This window comes from Sciurus carolinensis, chromosome 4 (assembly GCF_902686445.1).
Source record: "Sciurus carolinensis chromosome 4, mSciCar1.2, whole genome shotgun sequence".
Taxonomy (NCBI): domain Eukaryota; kingdom Metazoa; phylum Chordata; class Mammalia; order Rodentia; family Sciuridae; genus Sciurus; species Sciurus carolinensis.
The window spans coordinates 65,110,721-65,129,601 of NC_062216.1; the positions used below are offsets into that span (position 1 = coordinate 65,110,721).

Sequence of the window (18,881 nt, forward strand, 5' to 3'; positions counted from 1 at the left end):
AAAGCGGGGTGAGGCCCCATGAAGTCTGCTCTAGGCTCCTGCTGCTCCCCTGTGTTCCTTCTCTCTTTCACTATGCTCCCTAAGCTCACTTCTTTATTGAAGGTCACCCTCCTTATGCAGGAACCCTTCCACCTTTCTCTCTCATCTTTTCCTTGGGTACAGTCAGCAGAAGTGTTTTCCCAGAGGTCCTGGGAGAATCTTTCCCTTTCATACTTGCCTCTGGAGCAGGGCCTGCTGAGAGAGGGGCAGGGACTCTTTCAGCTCCAGAGTTGGGAAACTTGGGGAGTTACCCTACATGTTGGTTGATAGTGTCCCTGGGCGGGAGCTGTGTTAAGTTCCTGTGGAATGGGGGCAGGGATGTGGGTGTTGGATTTTGAAGGGTAGACCAGTTGCTTTTTGATAACGGAGTTGGGCACAGCATCCCATGTGTTAATGTTATGTGGGAACAGCCATGGCTTATGATCTCAGGGAACTTACAGACCCTGAAGGCAGATCCTGAATTCAGTCTTGGGGTGTTTGAGTGCAGATAGGAAAGCAGGGGCTTAGAGCTGTTTGAGGGACCCTGAAATCCCTGGATGGTCCTTAGTTGTGCAAAGCCAAGTTCCTGCCTCTGACTCCCAGAACTGAAATCCAGGCTCTGATGCTCCCAGTGCCTGGGAAAGGAAGGAGAATTGAGAAATGTTCAGCATTTCCCTTTGGGCTCTCCTTTTTTCTGCTTCCAGCTCCCCTTTCCACCCCTGCTATGTGGGGTATCCTGTGGGGGTGCCCCAAGGAAATAATACAGGAATGCAGCACATATCAGGACATATGAAAGACAGATCACATTTTCTTCTTTTCCCTCTTGTCCCTCTATTTGCCTCATTGTTCTGGTCTTTTCATGTGCCTTTTTCTCTTTCCGTTCCCCTCACTTTGTTCTTTCCAGCTGCCCATGCTTCCAGGTGACCCTACTGTCTCTCTCCTCTGGGAGCAAGAGTGGACCTCCTCCTCCTACAGGCTCTGACTGTTTTCTTCTGCCCTCACCTGTCCCCATGTGGCCAGTCCCTGGATTCTGTGTGCCAGGCCCACATTGATCTGAAAAGTAGGGAACGAGGAGTTTTTCACCAGCCAGGTCATGCTGAGCAGCACAATGAAGACTAATTGCCATCCTCCCCAGAGACTGAGTGTGGGGGAGGCCGAGAGAGCCAGTGTGGGGACCTTGGGTCTGCAGACTCAGACCAGCCACCACAGCCTGTGCTGGGGAGGGACCAGGCTGGGGACTGGGCCAGCAGCTGAAAGGAGTGGGTGAGACTGGATTCTGCCTTGGTGAGGTCTTCCAGTGAGAAGAGGCAGAGGGGATAAGAGGAGAAATGGTTGGACCCCAGTGGGAGCACCAGGTTCAAACCCTGACCCTGTAGCTGTCGTCCTTCCCATTCCCTAGTGCACTTGTCACACACTGTGGCACCATGGTGAATCTCTGCCCCAAACATTGGTGTCTTGTTTTGGCATTTTTGTCAGATATCCCAGAACAGCCCTCAGGCTCCAGGGCAGCGATGTGTGCCAGGGTTAATAGGAGAGTGAGATGACCATTTGTTATTCATTCAGCAAACACTGAGTACCTACCGTGTGTTGAAAATAAGGCCGTGGCTAGGCATCCTGTGTGTGTATGTGGGAATAGGCATGGCTCAAGATGTCAGAGAACTTACAGACCCAGACATCCATGGGGAGAGATGAAAGAGGAACATAGAAAGAAAGCAAATAGACCACAGGACCTCCTCAGTTTGGGAAGGGTCGTGTGCAGAGCTGAGCCCCAATGTTGTCCTAGTGAATGCCTCCATGTCTCATGATTTATTCTGCAGCCAAGGGTTCCAAGGTCCTGGCATGCTCAGCCTCTGCACTAACTTGGCCCCACAGAAAGGAGTCCTCTTCCCTAAGTCCACTGACTCCTAGTTTTTGTCCAGGGAGGAGGAGGGCTGCTCCTGCAGAGTGCCAGGAGGACATGGAAAATCAAGAAAATCAGGCACCAGCAGCAGAACCAGGACACTGGGGCTTTGACCTTCCCTTGCTGCTCCATCCTCCCATCTGGAACCTTTCAGGATCCGCTGCTTTATCCTTCCTTCCACCCGAGAAAACACACACAATAACAGAGCCTCCTGGTGCCATTTTGCCCAGGCCTGGAAGGCTTCATTGGGATTCTGCACAGCTTCCCTGCCCCCGCCTGGTGACATTCAGCAAGTCGCATCCATTCTGTACAAAGCTGTTTGCTGAATAAAAGGGCATAAATCACCCATCCCCTTGGAGACTGAGACAGCCCAAGCCACGGCATGCCCCAAGGAGCAGCCCAGTGAGGATGATAGAGGTGGAATACCTCTCAAGGGAGAAGGATGGGGGGGATAACTCTTGGAACATGATGGAAAGGAAAAGAGGAAGGACCAGAGTAGAATCTGCCCCCTCTGCTGAGTCTAAGCATCATGGAGGCCCTGACATTATCTACCAGAGTCGGGCCCTCAACACTTTTGGAAGCTGATGTCTTGGGCTTTTTGTCTCATTTCTATGGAAGACACATTCCAAAAAGGAACATATTGCACCAGGCTTTAGCAAGTAAGAAAAGAAGGCATCCTGAGCTCACAGGGCTCAGGTTGTTTGTCAGTTTTTAAAGGAGAAGTCAATTTCAGTTTCCACATTTATAAAATGGCCATGATAGGACCTTCCTCCTTCAAATTAAATATTTAAAATACATAGAAAGGACTGAACGCAGTGCTTGAAGTTTAGTAAATTCTTTGTAAATGTTAGTTATTTCTGTTATTATCTTTCCCACTTGAAAGCACAGGCAGAAACTTCTACTCTGACCCCAATACAGGGAGACCTTGAACATCTCAGGTCTGGATTGAAGTTATGTCTGCCCCCCAGATAAAAACTTGCTAGATTTTCTGGAATTTGCTGAGAAGAAGAGAGATGACAGGGGAGCTGGTTCTGAGGACCACCCTGCATTTGGGACATCCTCTCTGGATGCAATAGGAGCCAGACCACAGCCAGAGTTGAGATCCTTTGGGGATATGTGCTTCCCTCTCTCAGTTTTCACATGGCTGGGAAATTTAGCTCCGCTCTATTTCCTTCCCAAAATGTTCGCTTCAGCAGGTTTGAAGGCCAACGGATGGGGGAATGTTTCGCGTCAGCGGTGAGCGATCTCTTTTCTGGCCTGGATGAGTCTTTCTAGTGTGAATCACATATACACGGAGGGCATTGGTATCCATCATTTCCATGAAAATGCACAAAGGGCAACTTTGGGGTTGAGCTGCCAGAAGAAAGTTTCCTGGGTATTCCTTCCCTCCACCACGTTTATGTTTTCCTTCTTGATGTTCAGGTCAGATTTCATTATTTCATTTTCATCCAAATGTATTGGCCAAAGTATTACAGATTGTTCTTTTCAGGGGACATTTCAGATTGAAGACAGATTGTCTGTCAAACTCAACAGACTGGAAGGCTCTGCCTTTCATCACTGGGCAGAAATTATTCAAGAACACCCTGCCCCTTGTGCTATGTGTAATCTCAGAAGAGTTCTCTCTTTCCTGAGGAATTCCCAGGAGGAAAGGAAGAGCAGGTGAGGGCCCAGTCTGATTAGAGGAGAGTAGAAGGATGCCTGGGGTGGGCAGGAATAGAAGAAGTGGCGTTGTTTCCACTGCTACTGCCTAGAGGAATGGAAGGAAGTGTGTCTCTGTAAAAAGTGGTGTCTTTGAGGGGCTGGAGCTGTTGCTCAGTGGTAGACTGAGTGGTAGACTTGCCTAGCATATGTAAGGCCCTGGGCTTGAGCCCCAGCATCACAGCAAAAAGAAAGGAAGGAAGACAGGCAAGATAGTGTCTTTGACAGGCAAGATAGTGTCTTTGGCTTATGACCTTGACCCTTTCCCTCTCCAAGCTCCCCTCCCATGCCCCCACCCTGCCACAGGTAGACAAGGACTCTCCTGGACAGTAAACTGTCATGGGGGTTGAGGACTCCCTTGCTCCTATATGTGGAGATCTTGGAGACCCCAGTTGAAGGAAACAGACAAATCCAGGATTGACAATCTTGTGTCGGTGTGGTCATTTCCACATGTAAATCGGGGATTTACACAAAAATGGGCATCCCTATCACCCAGCCTCTTCCTAATTACTCAGGCTCTAGCTCTGGAGGAGTCTCTCTCAATCCCTGTGGCTCCAACTGACCACTCTTATTTGTGGCGGTGGGTACTGGGATTGAACTCAGGGGTGCTTAGCCACTGAGCCACATCCCTAGCCCTTTGTTGTAGTCGTATTTTGTTTAGAGACAGAGTCTCACTGAGTTGCTTAGGGCCTCACTAAGTTGCCTAGGCTGACTTTGAACTCACAATCCTCCTGCCTCAGCCTTCAGAGCTGCTAGGATAGGCATGCGCCACCACACCCTGCCTGACCACTCTTTGAATTGGGATTTCTAGGAGGGGCTTCCAGGAAGTCACCCTTTCCTGAGGTCTTGCAGCAGGACTGTTTGTGAGGGAGCAGGCGGTGAAGCATAATACTGACAGCTCACATATATCAGGCATCGACCATAAATCAGCAGGTGCTGTTCCAAGACCTCACATTGCAAAGCTGCATTCTGTCTTTGCAGCAGTTCTGTGAGTGCTGTCTGTTTCTATTAAATGAAGGAACCAAGGAACAGAGAGTTTAGGTAGATTGCCTATAATCACAGAGCTCATCAATGGCTGAGCTCTAAAGCCAGACCAAATAAGCCCTTAACCCTACACCACCCAAAGATATGTGGTCTGCTTGCAGTTATAGTCCTGGTTAGTTCATGTGCAAATCACAGCACCAAAAGACCCCTCTAGTTCAGACCTCTTATGTACCTAGGTAGAAATGGGGGGCCAAGGAGAAGATTCTACTCTATTTCTCTAGTGGCAGAGAAATCCAGTGGAATCAGGTCCTCTTGCATCCCTTGATTCTGCTTTGTTTGCTGTGCTCTGATCCTGTCATCTGGGAAGAAAGCAGAGCTGAGAAACCAATTCATAAGTCTCAAGAGGTCTGAGCTAGATTCAGTTTCCTCTCTCTGCTATATGTATATTTTAAAGGGCCATCAGATGATTGTCTGATGATGTAATTTCAGGCACAGTTAATTGGCAGTGAAGGAAAAAGTGTTTTTCTTGTTTTGCTTTTTGTTTTTGTTCTGCTGGGGTTAAGAAAGGGTTTTTTTGTTGTTGTTGTTTGTTTGTTTGTTTGTTTGTTTGTTGGTACTAGGGCTTGAACCCAGGGGCACTTAACCACTGAACCACATACCCAGCCTTTTTTTTTTTTTTTTTTTTTTTTTTTTTGTATTTTATTTACAGACAGGGACTCACTGAATTGCTTAGGGCCTCACCAAGTTGCTGAGGCTGGCTTTGAACTCGCCATCCTCCTACCTCAGCCTCCAAAACCACTGGGATTACAGGCATGCACCATCATGCCCAGCAAGAAAGGGTATTCTTAACATCTAAGCTAGAGAGGACTTTGAACATCCACTCACTCACCTGGCATATCAACCCAGACTTGGTCTCCAGGTACATAATGAAAGCAATCATTTCTGAAGCCCTTTTGTATACCAGAAACTTTACATACATTATCATCTTAAAAGCATCACTGCCCAGTAGATGTGATTAATAGATCAGTAGGCATGATCTCTGTTCTCTAGGTTAGGGAAGTTGAGGCACAGAGAGGCCAAGGGACTTGAACTGAGTAGCCAGAGGGGGAAATACGACTCAAACCCAAAGTGTGTGACCCCGAGGCCTTGATCCCTTCCCCTGCCACCTACTGTTATTGGCATTGTGTCTTGCTTCTCAAAGTGTGGTCCTCAGACTAACAACATCAGCCTTATCTGGAAAGTTTTTAGTGATGCAAATTCTCAGTTTCTGTTCCAGACTCACTGAATCAGAACCTTTTGGAGGTTGAACCCAACAATCTAGGGTAAATAAGCCCACAAGGTTATCCTGTGCACGCTTAAGTTTAAGAACCACTGACTGACGGCGATGCTGCTGAGTCCTTGAGAAAAAGCATTCAGGCATCCACCTTGACTCCTAATTTGTCTGGGTAGTTGAAACTTAGTTCTTTGGACTCCTGAGTACTCAAGCTGTGCCTGGCGGTCATCCTTTCTAAGGCCCCCTAAAGGAGACTTTCTTGGTTCCCGTGTTGTCACCACGAACACCCTGAGTTAGCTTATCTCTGCTCTTGTTTTCTTAGCCCCATTGCACTTTCCCAAAAGGCCATGACCTTTCTGGAACATGTTATGAGTTCTGACTAGCAAAAATAACCCTCTGGTGGATGGGGATATTTTTAATTAAATCATATAAGCCAAGAACTGCAGAATCAAACCAGGGTTTCTACATCTCATGGCAGACTCCCCCTGGAGCACAGCTACATACTTCTTCCCAAGCCTCAGCTGGGGCCTCACCTTCTAGATCCTTACCATCTCTTCTGGCCAATTAAAACACCCTACTGTTGCCATTACCTATTTTCAGCTCCCAACCAGTTCTTTTGTCTGCCAGACACTGTCTTACTCTCATTTAAAAAAAAAAAAATTGAGATGACGAAATTCATTTTGATCACAGTGGCACAGGACGCTTCATTTCCCTGCAACACAAACTGATTCCACGCACCGATCAGTGTTAACAAGCAATTTGATGCAAGATTGTACCTGTTTATACAGATGCAGGAACATCTGTGCTTCTGTATCCTGGCCCTTGTGAGGTATTTGCTGCAGCCTCTGCAGAAACCCACAGGAAAGAGGAAGGCCTGAGCAAAACCTGCACCAACTCGTGATTCTTTCACCGATCAGATCAGCAGCACCTCCCAAGACAAGTCCAGACAGGCTGTCTTGGAAGCAATCCAATTTACCCAGGTTCTCATCTCTGACTCACTTGCATATGCGACTGAAGAAAGAGGGAAGCATGTGTACCCCACGCCACCTCACTGCCCACCCTCTAGAATCCTCAGGGTCATTTCCCTGCAGCTGTGTCCAGGTCTGGTATCAGCTCCGGATGATCTTGACAAAGCAGTCTAAGCAATCCTGTGCCACTAGGTGGTTCTTCCAAAGGTCCAGGCCACTGGGGGTCTTTCTCCAGCTGACCACATGCACAAGGTCCTGTTTATTCACTCATTTGATCTCTCACTCATTCATTCAGCATTCAAAACATGTATTGAGTTCATACATTCACTGGGGATGCTGAAAGAGCTCAGAGTCTAGGGAGGGAAGACAGGTAATCATGTCCTGACCTAGGGAGAAAAATGCCATGATAGACAGAAGGCAGATCCAGGGTACAATGGAAGAGGAAGAAGACTAAACAGAGACCTGCAAGATAGGGATTGGGTGTCAGAATAAAGAATAACTTGTGCAAAGCACAGAGGCCTGAACATGAGATGACAGGAGGGGCCACCATGGAGAAGAAGCAAGAGAAGCTGGAATGCTAGTGGGCCTGGGCTTGGCCTGCTTTGCTAAGGAACTAGGCTTTCGTACTAGGGATGTGAGAAGGCCTTAAAGAAATATAAGCAGGGGAGTAAGTGACAGACCGAGTGAGTGTCCTTGAAGGATTGTTCTGGAAGATGATTGGAGGAAGGGAGGCTATTGCAGTAATAGGGCAGAAGAGGATGAGGCCCTAAGCTGCAGCAGTAGCCACCAGGAGGGGAGGAGTAGGCAGAACCCAGAGCCTGTGACAGGCGTGGGAGGAGAAGGGGGGCCATGTCACAGTGAGCAGCCTCCTGAGCTAGTGAGAATCGGGGACACTCAGTCTTTGCATATGAATATGCTTGTGCTTCAGACCACTGCTTTGGTACCAATTACACCAAATACACTGTATATGTTTTCATTTTAAGAGGGAGGGGGATGCTGGTCTGGGGGACATTTCATCTGCAGAATTTATCAAACTAGACATTGTCAAATATTTACTGAAGCAAGTCAAACTGTTAAATATCAGGTAAAACAAAAGATGTACATGCCTGACTTGCCTGCAAGAGATGCCAGTGCATCCTGTCCTCTCATGAGCATTGCCCAGTGATGACATTCCAGCCACAGCACCCCAGATGCCCTCGGCCAGCCAGAACTCAGAAGTGCCCATCAAGTTGCCAGTCAGATGCATAGATTCAATGGTTACACAAGTCCTCCAGATGAGGTGGCACTGGTACTGGTCTTTTATAAACAGGGATCAGCCAAGAGGCAAAGTAGTTCGCGACTAGTAAGATAGTAAGGTAGTAAGGGTGAACTCTGCAAGAGACAGGGAAGAGTTGTCTGCTGTAGGTAGCATTAGAGCCACTGGAATAGGTGAGGCCATCTAGAGAGAGGTTGTTAAGAGGGAAAAAGGGCCTGGCGACTGTCCCAAGCCCAGGCTCTGAGATTCATTGTCTCCTCCTTTTCTACCCTTCCCACATTCCCCCATCGCCTAGTCCCATCTGTCCTTTCCCTAAGAGGTTGCTCAGGTCATGCATTCAGTTTGTCTTTGCTGCTTCTACCTTGATGGAAGCCTCATCGCCTCTAGCTTGGATTGCTGTGGCAGCTTCCTGACTTGGGGTCAGCTCTCAATTGTTCTCTGCTTCATCCCTTTCATTCACTTTCCCCCCCAACAGAGAAATCTTAAAACACACTGGATCACATCACTCCCCTGATCATACCCTGCCTTTTTATCCTACCACATTCAAGATAAACTCTAAGATTTTTCTCATGACCCACAGACCTCTGGCAGAGGAGACCCTGCCCACCTTCAGAACCTCGCTGTCCTCCATTCTCTCTGTTAACTCTGCACTGCAGCCTCACTGACCCTTTCTAGGCCATTGAAAGTTCTTTCCTACCCCAGGGCCTTTGCATATGCTCCCCCTTCCTCCCCTTCCCTTGGCCAAACCTAATAATCTTTGAGATTTCAGCTGAAATGTCATGTCCCCAAAGAGGCCTTTATGGACACAGCAAATAAAATATGTCTCCTTTGTCCTTTCATGGAAACCTGTCCTTTCTTTGCATAGAAATCATCACACTTATAAAGAATTATTTTCAATTATGCATTTAATGTCTGTCTCTCCCCCAGAACAGAGACTGTGTTTGTATTATTTACCCAGCCTTGTACTCAGAAGCCACTCAATGCATGTTTGTTGAAAGAGGGCCAGCCTGCCAGCTACTACCACGGTCAGGAAAAGCTCTAGAAGCAGGGAAGCAGGAAGGCAGACCCCTGCTGTGGACTGTGTGTCCAAGCCAGCTCTGAACTGCAGGACCACACAGCCTTCCTGCTGACTACCGATGGAGAAGTGGCTCCTCACACACCAATGATCAGTGCCTCTATACTGTGTCCGAACGTCCCTCCTGGGTTCCTTCTAGGCCCCCACCAGGTCTCTGGGGAAGATAGCAAGGCCCCAGGGAGAGACTCATTAGCACCAGCCACCGAGCCGCAGAGAGCAGTGGGAAGTGGGAGATGGCAGCCCTGCTTAGACCAGGAGGTGCCCACAAGGAATGTGATGTGTGCAGCCCCCTGCAGGGCTGACTCTCCTGTGAGCATCGGTTTCCTGATAATGGCTACTGCTGCATGGGCTTGAGAAGATTAAGTCATTGCACGCTTAGTGAAGCACTAAGAACAGCACTCATTAAGCAAGAGTCTGGAGGGAGCCTCCCCACCGGCGTCTGGACCCCATGCTGCCCCAGTGGACACACGGGGGTGCACTGGAGAGGGCCCAGTTGGATCCGAAAGCCTACTTTCTAGTTGTAGGAGCAGGGGACAAGTCCCTGTGTAGTCTCAGTTTTCCTTTCTGTAAAATAGGGAGATAATCCAGTCAGGGAAGACCACCTGGAACATATGTTATTTGCCTTAAAGCTGATCAACAAGGAGAGGTGGTGTTACCTGTCCTGGGTCAAAGTAGCAGGCAGGATTTGATTAACTGTCACCAGTCTGCTCCCCACAGGGATTCCAGGGTAGGAAAGAAAGGTGGAATGGGGGAATTTAAAGTGCTAGATGCTGCAAAAGGGAAGCCATGGAAAGAGAAGCAAAGAGGAGAGAGGAGGAAGTCAGGTGCTGCTGAGACTTACATGAGAGGGGTCAAAAGAACCATGCTGTGGAGGACAAGGATTGAAGGTGCTTCCAGGGCGCACAAACCCTGAGATGAAGGTCCCCGGGAGCAGGCATGCTGGGGGTGGTGGGCACACAGTCCCCTCCAGCCACCTTCCCCAGGAGGACACGGAGTGCACCAGTGCATTTTGGGAGTATATAGCACCCTTCAAGACTGACTGTGACTCGCTCTTCTCTGGGCTCTGGTTCAGGAATGATAGAGTTGGGGAGGGGATTCTGGGAGGTCACCTGGCCCAAACTCTAACTGTATAAAGAGGAAGCATCTTGCCTTGGGGAAGAGTATAGAGACTCCTCAGCCTTCCCCTCCTCTATCAGGCAACTTGAGACTTTTCCCCCAGGGTCTGAGAAATTCAGGACCACATGATGCCCCATGGTGGTGTGACAGGGAGGAATGCAGGAATGGGGGGCATCCATCTGTGTTTCCTTTCATCCCTCCCACGTGACCTCTCACCTCCTTGCGCTGGTAGATGCTGAATTAGAGGCTGCTCCAGCTCCAAGGCCCAGATGTCCTCCCCTAAGGCCCCGCTCCCCACCCCGCAGGCCCAGGATGGATGTATCTAGCGCTCCCTGTTCTGTGGTTGGTGTTTCCACCTGGCTGATCTCCCAGCCCAGCCCTTGGTCTCCGGCTTTTGGCTCATTACTGGAGCTTTTAACCACAGCCCCAAGCGAGTGAGCATGCAAACTGGCTGCATGTCACCTGAGTGAAGGACGGGGAAACTAGGCCATCATGCTTGACTGAGCAGATCCCACCCTCCCCAGCTGCCGCCTCCTCCCACCACCTTCCTCAATGGTGCCCTGGCCTCCAGCACTCACCTCCGTCATTTTTTTTTTTTTTTTTTTTTTTTTTTTTTTTTGCAAGGTGAGGACTGGTCCAGAGCTCTAGGGCAGAAGGAACTCCATGTTGGGAGTGGGGGGTATGAAGGAAGGAAGAGATACCAGGACCTCAGTTCAGAAGCCCACAGGGAAAGGGCAGGGGGAGGCTGGGAGGGTAGATGGAAAAATGGCAGGCAGTCCTGGGGAACAACTGGGTGCCAGACCTCAGGGGCCAAGGGCCATCCTGGGAATCCTCCAAGGAGCCAGGCTTCTTGGTCTGCATTGGCCAGGTTGGGCCCACTGTCTCTTGCTTGACCTCACAGGTATTGGGGGCCCCGGGGTTAGAAGACACAGTATGGCTGCCTTCTGCTCCATGCCCTGACCCACCCACCTCCGTCTTCCCCATCTACATTATCTGTCTTTTTCTGTCTCTTCCTTCCCCCACTCCTCTGGCTCTGTCCCACTCCCTCTCCCTGCTCTCTCCTCCTTTCTGTTGGTCTGTCTTTCTCTCCCTCCTTGCCTCTCTTTCACTTTCCCTGTCTCTTTATCTTCTTGTTCTCTCCGTCCACATCTCCTCCCTGTGCCCTCTTCTCCTTGGCTCTGTGTCTCCATCACTGGATCTCTTCTAGAACAGCATTCCTGTGTGGCTCAGTGGTGCTCAATGCCCATCCCTTGCTGGGCTAGGCTGGGCTGTGGGGACCCACCCCCATGGTGATGTCCTCAGAGCTGCATTCCATCTGGGGAGGGTACAGGGTGAGGTAATGAGGGCCACCAGAAAAACGGAGTGTCCTCTCGCCTGGCTGGGCCCTCAGGCTCTGCTACCCAGTCGTCCCTCTCAGTGTCCACACACTGACATTTTCAGTTCTCATACTCAGGCAAGGTTCTGGCCTCCAGCTTCCACCCAGGCAGACAAGCCTGAGAAGAGCAGGGCTCCCCTACACGAGGATGAATGGATGATGGCCTTGACCTTGCCTTTGGTCAGGAAGGAGGAGGAGCCTCTACCTACCTCTCAGCCCTTCCCTCCCTCTCTAGGACTCATTGGTGACACTCCTTCTTACCACCCCTGCCTCTGAAAGAGGTGGGGCAGGCAGACGTCCCGGCCCACTGAGATGCCATGTGGCAACTCCCCTTACTTTCTCCTGACAGTTGACAACAGAGTTGGGGTCTGTTGGTCTTCTAGGATCATGGAGGAAGGGGGTCCTGCATTTACTCCTTAGAGGTCCCAGCCTCCCCTTGCGTGACCACTCTGCAGATATCTTCTGAGCTGGTGGTGGATGTGCTGTGCACTGAACCACGTGCTGGGCTTATAGCCGTGGGCACACTTGGAGGGCCAGGGAACTGTGAGGGGTTATTATGCCTGGGGTTGAGCGCCTGCCTTGGAGTTTCCCAAGGGTGCGGGGCCGGGCAGGGGGGTGGTCAGCCCAGCCACAATGGTAGCACTGGGCAGTGGGGGTCAAAGCTGTAAGGAACCAGCAGGGAGGAGACTGGAGTGGAGCTTGGGGCGGAAAGGGGGAAAGCAGCTCTGAGTCTTTGCAGCTATGAGCCGCCTTGCGCTCTGTGATCAGCTTGTGGGGAAGAACAACGCGAAGATGCTCAGGGGAGGTCTGCAGCTTTGCTGGGCGTAGATTCCTGCCTCCCTGAGCAAGGCCCTGTGGAGCACCCCAAAGGAGGGCGAGGCAGGATTTGGGGGCTGAGGAGGACTCTGGGAGTGGTCCAAGCCAGAGGAATGAGACCACTTAGTGGGGGGATTGGCTTCTGTCCCCAACTCCTCCTCCATATCCTCCTCCCACCATGCTTTGCAAGGGGACATTCAGAGGAACCCTCAGGGTTGAAAGTGACATTTCAGGTAGAAAGGCTCTTGAGGAACAGGGGCTGTGACCTTCCCTTTTCAGAAGAACACACTGAGGCTTAAAACGGAGAGTTCATCAACTCAAGTCACAAAAAGCTCAGTCAAGGGCTAGGACCAGAACCTGGTCCTGTTGGGTCACAATGCCCCTTCCCACATTAAATTGAATATGCCATTTACTCCTTAGAGGTCCCAGCCTCGCCATCAAGCCTCCCTTAAGAACTGGGGCTCCCAACAGGTCTTTGAGATCAGAAAAGTACCTCATCTTTATTTATTTACTTACTTACTTCTTATGTCACCCAGGCTGGTCTCAAACCACTGAACTCAAGGGATCCTCTTGCCTTAGCCTCCTGGGTAATTGGGACTACAGGCCCCGGCTGTTACTCCTTTGTTACACTTGCTTTCACTCTGTGCTCCTCTGGTGCTTATGGGAAGGAACTTGGGATTTGGAGTTGGAGGATCTGAACTGAGCCTCCCCCTACCTCTGTGGCCTTGAGCACCAGTGAACTGCTCTGGGCCTCAGGTTTCTGGCTTGTGAAATGGAGATTACAGTCTGTGACCTGCCTGACACAGAGAAAAGATAGGAGAACACCGTGCTCTGGGGTTCATTCAGGGAAGACTCCTGAGGGGAAGTGGGCTTGGGAGGCCCGGTGTCCATCCCTTCTGCCTAGTGAAGGGGTCAAGTACCCCCCCACCCTGCCCCCTTCAGAGAGCCCTGGTTGTACCTCCCCCAGCTCAAATAGTGTGGGGGGTCCCCACCTCTCCTCACCACTGCTCCTCCCACCTGCTCTCAGCTGCGTGGTGGACGAGATGGACTTCTCCAGCATGGAGCTGGATGAGGCCCTGCGGAAGTTCCAGGCTCATATCCGTGTGCAGGGGGAGGCCCAGAAGGTGGAGCGGCTCATAGAGGCCTTCAGGTAGGACCCCCTTCCCCAGTCAAGTATGCCTAGAGCATGGGAGTGGGGGCAAGGAAGCAGAGCTGTTGTGATTCCAGGGATCAGATGTGCCGGGGGTAGAGGGGCTCACCCTTCTGAGGCAGGCATAGGGTGACTGGAGGGAAAGAAGAAAAGGAAGCAAAAGGGGCAGAATCCCTCCAGCCCTCTAAGCTGGAAGCAACATGGGGCCCTTCAGGTCAACCACCCATCACTCATCCCCACCAACCAGCACTTTTGTAGTGAACATCTGTGTGAGCATCTGATCCTGGGGGGCACTTGGGGAGAGTGATGCCAGCCTATCCCCTCAGTGGGGAAGAGGACTGGCATAGGGGGCAGACAGTACTGTCCCTGGGCCCTAAGCTCTCAGGGAACTGGGACACCCCCTTGACAGTCCCCACTGCTAGATTTGGGAAGCTCATGGTCCCACCCTGCGTCTCTCCCACAGCCAGCGCTACTGCATGTGCAACCCCGAGGTGGTGCAGCAGTTCCACAATCCCGACACCATCTTCATCCTGGCCTTCGCCATCATCCTCCTCAACACTGACATGTACAGCCCCAACATTAAGCCCGACCGGAAGATGATGCTGGAGGACTTCATCCGGAACCTGCGAGGTGAGGAGGTGGGGGTCAAGGCCATTGCTCAGTTCAGTGTTATTCTGTGAGTCTGAGACCTAACTATTGATTGTCACCTGTTCTCAAGGTCTGGTCACCCAGGGCAGTCTGGGAAGGTTGCTTGCTTACCAGGCATCTTCAAAATAGCAGGGGCCCTTGGGCAATGTGAATACCATCCATTGGGTGGCCTGCAGATCCCAGGCACCAGAGTGGGCACCTGGGTGGCATCAGCCATTCCCTACTCCACAACTTAGAAGGGAAGAGCCAGGAACAGGGCCTTCAGGTTCTGGGTCCATTTTATTCAACCTTGTAAGCAACTTTATAGCATCTGCCAACCAAGTCCTTTGATGTTTTTGGCATTTTTTTAAAAAATCAAATTTATACATGCATATAATTTAATTCTATAGGGCTCTCTACAAAAAAAAAAAATTAGTCTTTGCTCATCTCATCTTTCTTCTTTTCCAGGGGCAATCACTTTCAACATTTTTAGCTGTTTGTTTATTTTGTGCTGCTGGGGATGGAACCCAGGACCTCATATATGCTAAGCAAGTGCCTATTAGCTGTTTATTTTGTGTTCACTCTATATCAATAAATAACCTTGTCCTGCTTCTTTTTTTTTCTATTCCTTTCTTAATTGATATAAAGTACGTACTATACAAGGTATGTAAATCCAAGTGCTTCTATGAAGTGTACCTCTTCCTAGACACCTGTGTGATCACATCTATATCTGCATACTGATTTTTACATCATCCCAGAACATTCTTACGTTGCATCCCATTAGATACACTTACCTAAGCTTAAGCTGAACACTATTCTGCCTTCTAGCACCATTATTTTGCTAATCCTTGAACTTTATGTAAATGGAGGTTATACAATACATATGTATATATATGCATATATACACGTATACATAATGGTATCTGGTTTCTCTTATACACTATTGCTTATTAATTTTTTTAGCTTTTAAGCATTATCTTTTAATTTCCCATTATAGAACTTAAGGATTTAGCTCTTGTCTATCTGCCTTCCCCAAACCATCCCCATTAAAAGCAGTATTCATGTTATGGAAGCTGGATACACACAGTGCAAACCTGAGTTACAATTCCTTTCCATTTTTAGTCTTCTTGGAGTTAGTACTTGTATTATTTTTCCATTTTCTTAGCTCTCTATGTACCTGCCACCAGTCTATCCCCATCTTTCACCCCTGAGTGTCAAATTCCTGTCAATTCACACAGGCCTGGAGGTACCACAGGATTTCCATCCTCTTGCCACTGTCTCTTCCGGGGTCTCTGCTTCTGCTCTAATCTGGATGGTTTGGGGGCCAGGCCAGCCACACAGCCATCATCCTGGAGGTGCTTGAATTCTTGGTTCCTGTACACCATAACTTCCTCATTTTTAGATGACTTTCAAAGAAAAGGCACCTTGGAGAAGAACATTTTTGAAAACTTGCATTTCTGAATATACCTGTTCTATTTTCACCTTCAGTTGGGAGTTTGTTGGGAATAGAATTCCAGAAGGAAACATGTAAATGGGAATGTTAAGATGACCATTGTGCTTCAGCTGACAGTGCTACTCTGCTATTTGAATACCTGGCCTTTTTTACACTATTTTTTTTCTCTTTCTGAAAACTTGTAGATTCTTCTGTTGGCCTTTTGTGTTCCCAATTCTCATGACAATGTGCCCTGCTAGAGTTCTGTTTCCACCCACTGTGCTCAGTACTGAATTGGTCCTTACAGCCTAAAAACACGTGTCCTACAAATGAATAAGGTTTAAATATATTTGTCCCTTAGTGATCCACAGGGAATTGCTTCCCAGGATACCCCTCAGATGCTCAAGTCCCTTTTATATATAAAATGGTGTAGTATTTGTATAAAACGTAGGCACATCCTCTCATACACTTTAAGTCATCTCTACGTTACTTACACTGTCAAATGCAATGTAAATGCTATGTAAATAGTTGTGCTGTTTACATAGAATGTTTTGGGAATAATGACAAGAAAAAGTCTGTACACATTCAGGGCAGGTGCATGTTTTTAGAAATATTTCTGTTTGGGGGTGGAACCCATAGATGCAGAACTCGTCAACACTAGGCACCCTGTACTGTGTTTGACCATTTAGTTTCTCTGTGTTCTCTGTACTTTCTTCACTTCCTGTTATTCAGATGTTGGGTCTCCTACTTGATCTTCTAATCTTCATAGTTTTCTATATGCTGTTGCTGTTTTCTTGGTTGACTTTCTGGAGATGTCCTTCAGCTTTATCTTTAAAGCCCCCTACCAAGTTTTTCATTCCCACCAACACTGTTTTCAATTCCAGTAACTTTTTGTTGTTGTTCTCTGAATGTTCTCGTGTAGCATTTATTGTTGTTGAGTAGATGCAATATCTTTTCATAGCTCTTGGAAGATATTCATATGTTCTTCTTTGTTCATTTTACTGGCTAACAGCTTGCCTGTTTCTTCTGGGTTTCTTTTTCTGGTTATCCCTTTATTTCTTTCTCTTTTATGTTATAGACCTTCCAAACATAGTTGATAAAATTTGGTTGTCTACAGTCAAGAGGGAGCCACTGAAAAGCTGATCTAAAGCTGTTTGTGTACAGGTGAGGCCTGCTGACTCATGGCCTTTCTTGGGTGATTTAGTGAGCTGCTCCCTGGTCACCCGCTACTGCAGTATCTGTAAATATTTTCTCTTCTACTGGTTGATTTTTACCAGAAGATAAATGTCCAGCCTCTTGCCCAAAGGGTACAGTTCTGACTGCCAGCGTTCTGAGATCTTTGTGGGAAATGGGGTCGAGGTCTCTCAATACACAGATATCAACTCCTGCTCTGGCTGGGATTGGGGTGCCCCAGCCCTGAATTCCTGGTTTGACCCTTCTTAAGGATGTGGTACCAATCTTCTGCTGAAAAAAGGAGGAAATAGGACAGCTTTCTAACTCATTTTCCACCTGTGCCACCAGTTCCTTTTGCCACCTGGGGTGTTGGATGACTTCTAACCTCTCTTCTAGTTTAGGTTTAAGCTTTCTCAGGTTTGCTAATCCATCCCATCATTCATCCACTTGCCAGACCCCAGGGTGCACTGTCCCTTTCCCTCTTATCTGTCTTTGTGGATCTAGGCCTTTTGGGGAAAAAATTCCTCTTCACCAGGCATTCAGAAAGTGTAGAGGTAGTCTTAAACTGGGAACCCGTATGTTCCTGCTCTTTCTTACCCACAACCTGATTTCTTTAAGCCCCTGAGATTCTGCAGGGCTTGTTTGCCTGACTTTAAAAACCAATATCAGATGTGGAAGAAGCAAGGACAAGACAGGGAATTGCTTATAGAAGCCATGACATCCTCTCAGTAGTTGGGAAAACTCCTGTGAGGGCATTTACCAAAGTCATTCTATTTTTAATTTTTCCCTCTTACAAAGAAGCATGTAGTCATTAAAGAAAGGGTTGGGAAAAGTAGAAAGAAGAAATATTTCTTACTGCCTGTTTCTACCTCCAAAAGAAAATTGTTTTCATGTGGGTATATTTCCAGCTAGGATGTTTTGTTACCCAAGTGTTGACCTCATGAAAACGTAGGAGCCAGGGTGGAGGGTCTCATTACCTGTGTCACCACAGGTGACCTACCTGCTTCTCTTTGCTGCCTATTCGCCCCCCTCCAAGGCTCCCAGTGAGAGAAGAATCTTGTCACCCATTCCACAAAGATCACTCAACACCACACTCCCTTTTGGAGGAGATGGGTGGGCCTAAGGGGAAAGATCCTAAAGAGAATAAGACAGAGCATCCCAAAGATGCTCTGGCGTGGGGCTGGGGGAGGTCAAGACAGATACACAGAAGGCAGTGAGGCCACAGAAACAGACAACAGCAACATGGAGTTTGTATTTGGCCATCAGAAAAGAATCCTGCCAGGTGGGAGTGGAGGTTCTGTCTGGGACACATCCGCAGATGATACTGGAAATGTGGGGGAGGCCACACCCCAATAGCTGTGGTGCCTCCTGAGGAGTGTGTCCTTAAAGAGGAAGGGGACCAGCTGTTGAAGACTTTGGAACAGAGATATGACAAAATCAGGGCCACCCTCCCTGAGCTTGTCTAGTAAGAAGGTTTTATCCCTGAGGTCTGGGGCTCTGACCCCCCTTTTCCCCCCTCTTCTCCTCCTCCTGCTCCCCCTCCATGTTGGCAGGTGTGGATGATGGCGCTGACATCCCCAGGGAGCTGGTAGTAGGCATCTATGAGAGGATACAGCAGAAGGAGCTCAAGTCCAATGAGGATCATGTCACGTATGTCACCAAGGTGGAGAAGTCCATTGTGGGCATGAAGACAGTAAGTGTCCACCATAGAACAGCACTCTCCCGGTGGGAGTTAGTTTCCTCTCCCATGGCTGCCAGGCCACCCCTATCTCCCATCTCCTTTCCTTTCCTTCTTCATTACATCTCCTCCCACTCTCCTCCTTACCTTTTAAAAAACACTTTTCTGTTATTCATTCACTATGTGTCAGCTGCTGCATCTTATTCTTTCCCTTGCATAATGTCCACATTGCCTCTTGCCACCAGCTGCCACAGCAGGAGAAACTAAGATGAGATGTCAAGAAGGACTGCCCAGTGATATAAGGTTGAAGTACCTGAATGGCCAGATGGAGAAGTTTAGAATC

The 18,881-nt window shown here is 48.7% G+C and overlaps 1 protein-coding gene across 5 annotated transcripts in view; it reads left to right on the plus strand.

Moving 5' to 3' along the window:
- Iqsec3 (IQ motif and Sec7 domain ArfGEF 3) overlaps positions 1 to 18,881 on the plus strand; it is a 103,728-nt gene that overhangs the window by 71,330 nt on the left and 13,517 nt on the right. For all 5 annotated transcript variants that reach the window (XM_047550721.1, XM_047550723.1, XM_047550722.1 and 2 more), the window contains exons 6-8: positions 13,506 to 13,628; positions 14,092 to 14,258; positions 18,414 to 18,553. In XM_047550721.1, coding sequence (XP_047406677.1) covers positions 13,506 to 13,628; positions 14,092 to 14,258; positions 18,414 to 18,553 — 430 coding nt within the window. The remainder of the gene's footprint in view (positions 1 to 13,505; positions 13,629 to 14,091; positions 14,259 to 18,413; positions 18,554 to 18,881) is intronic.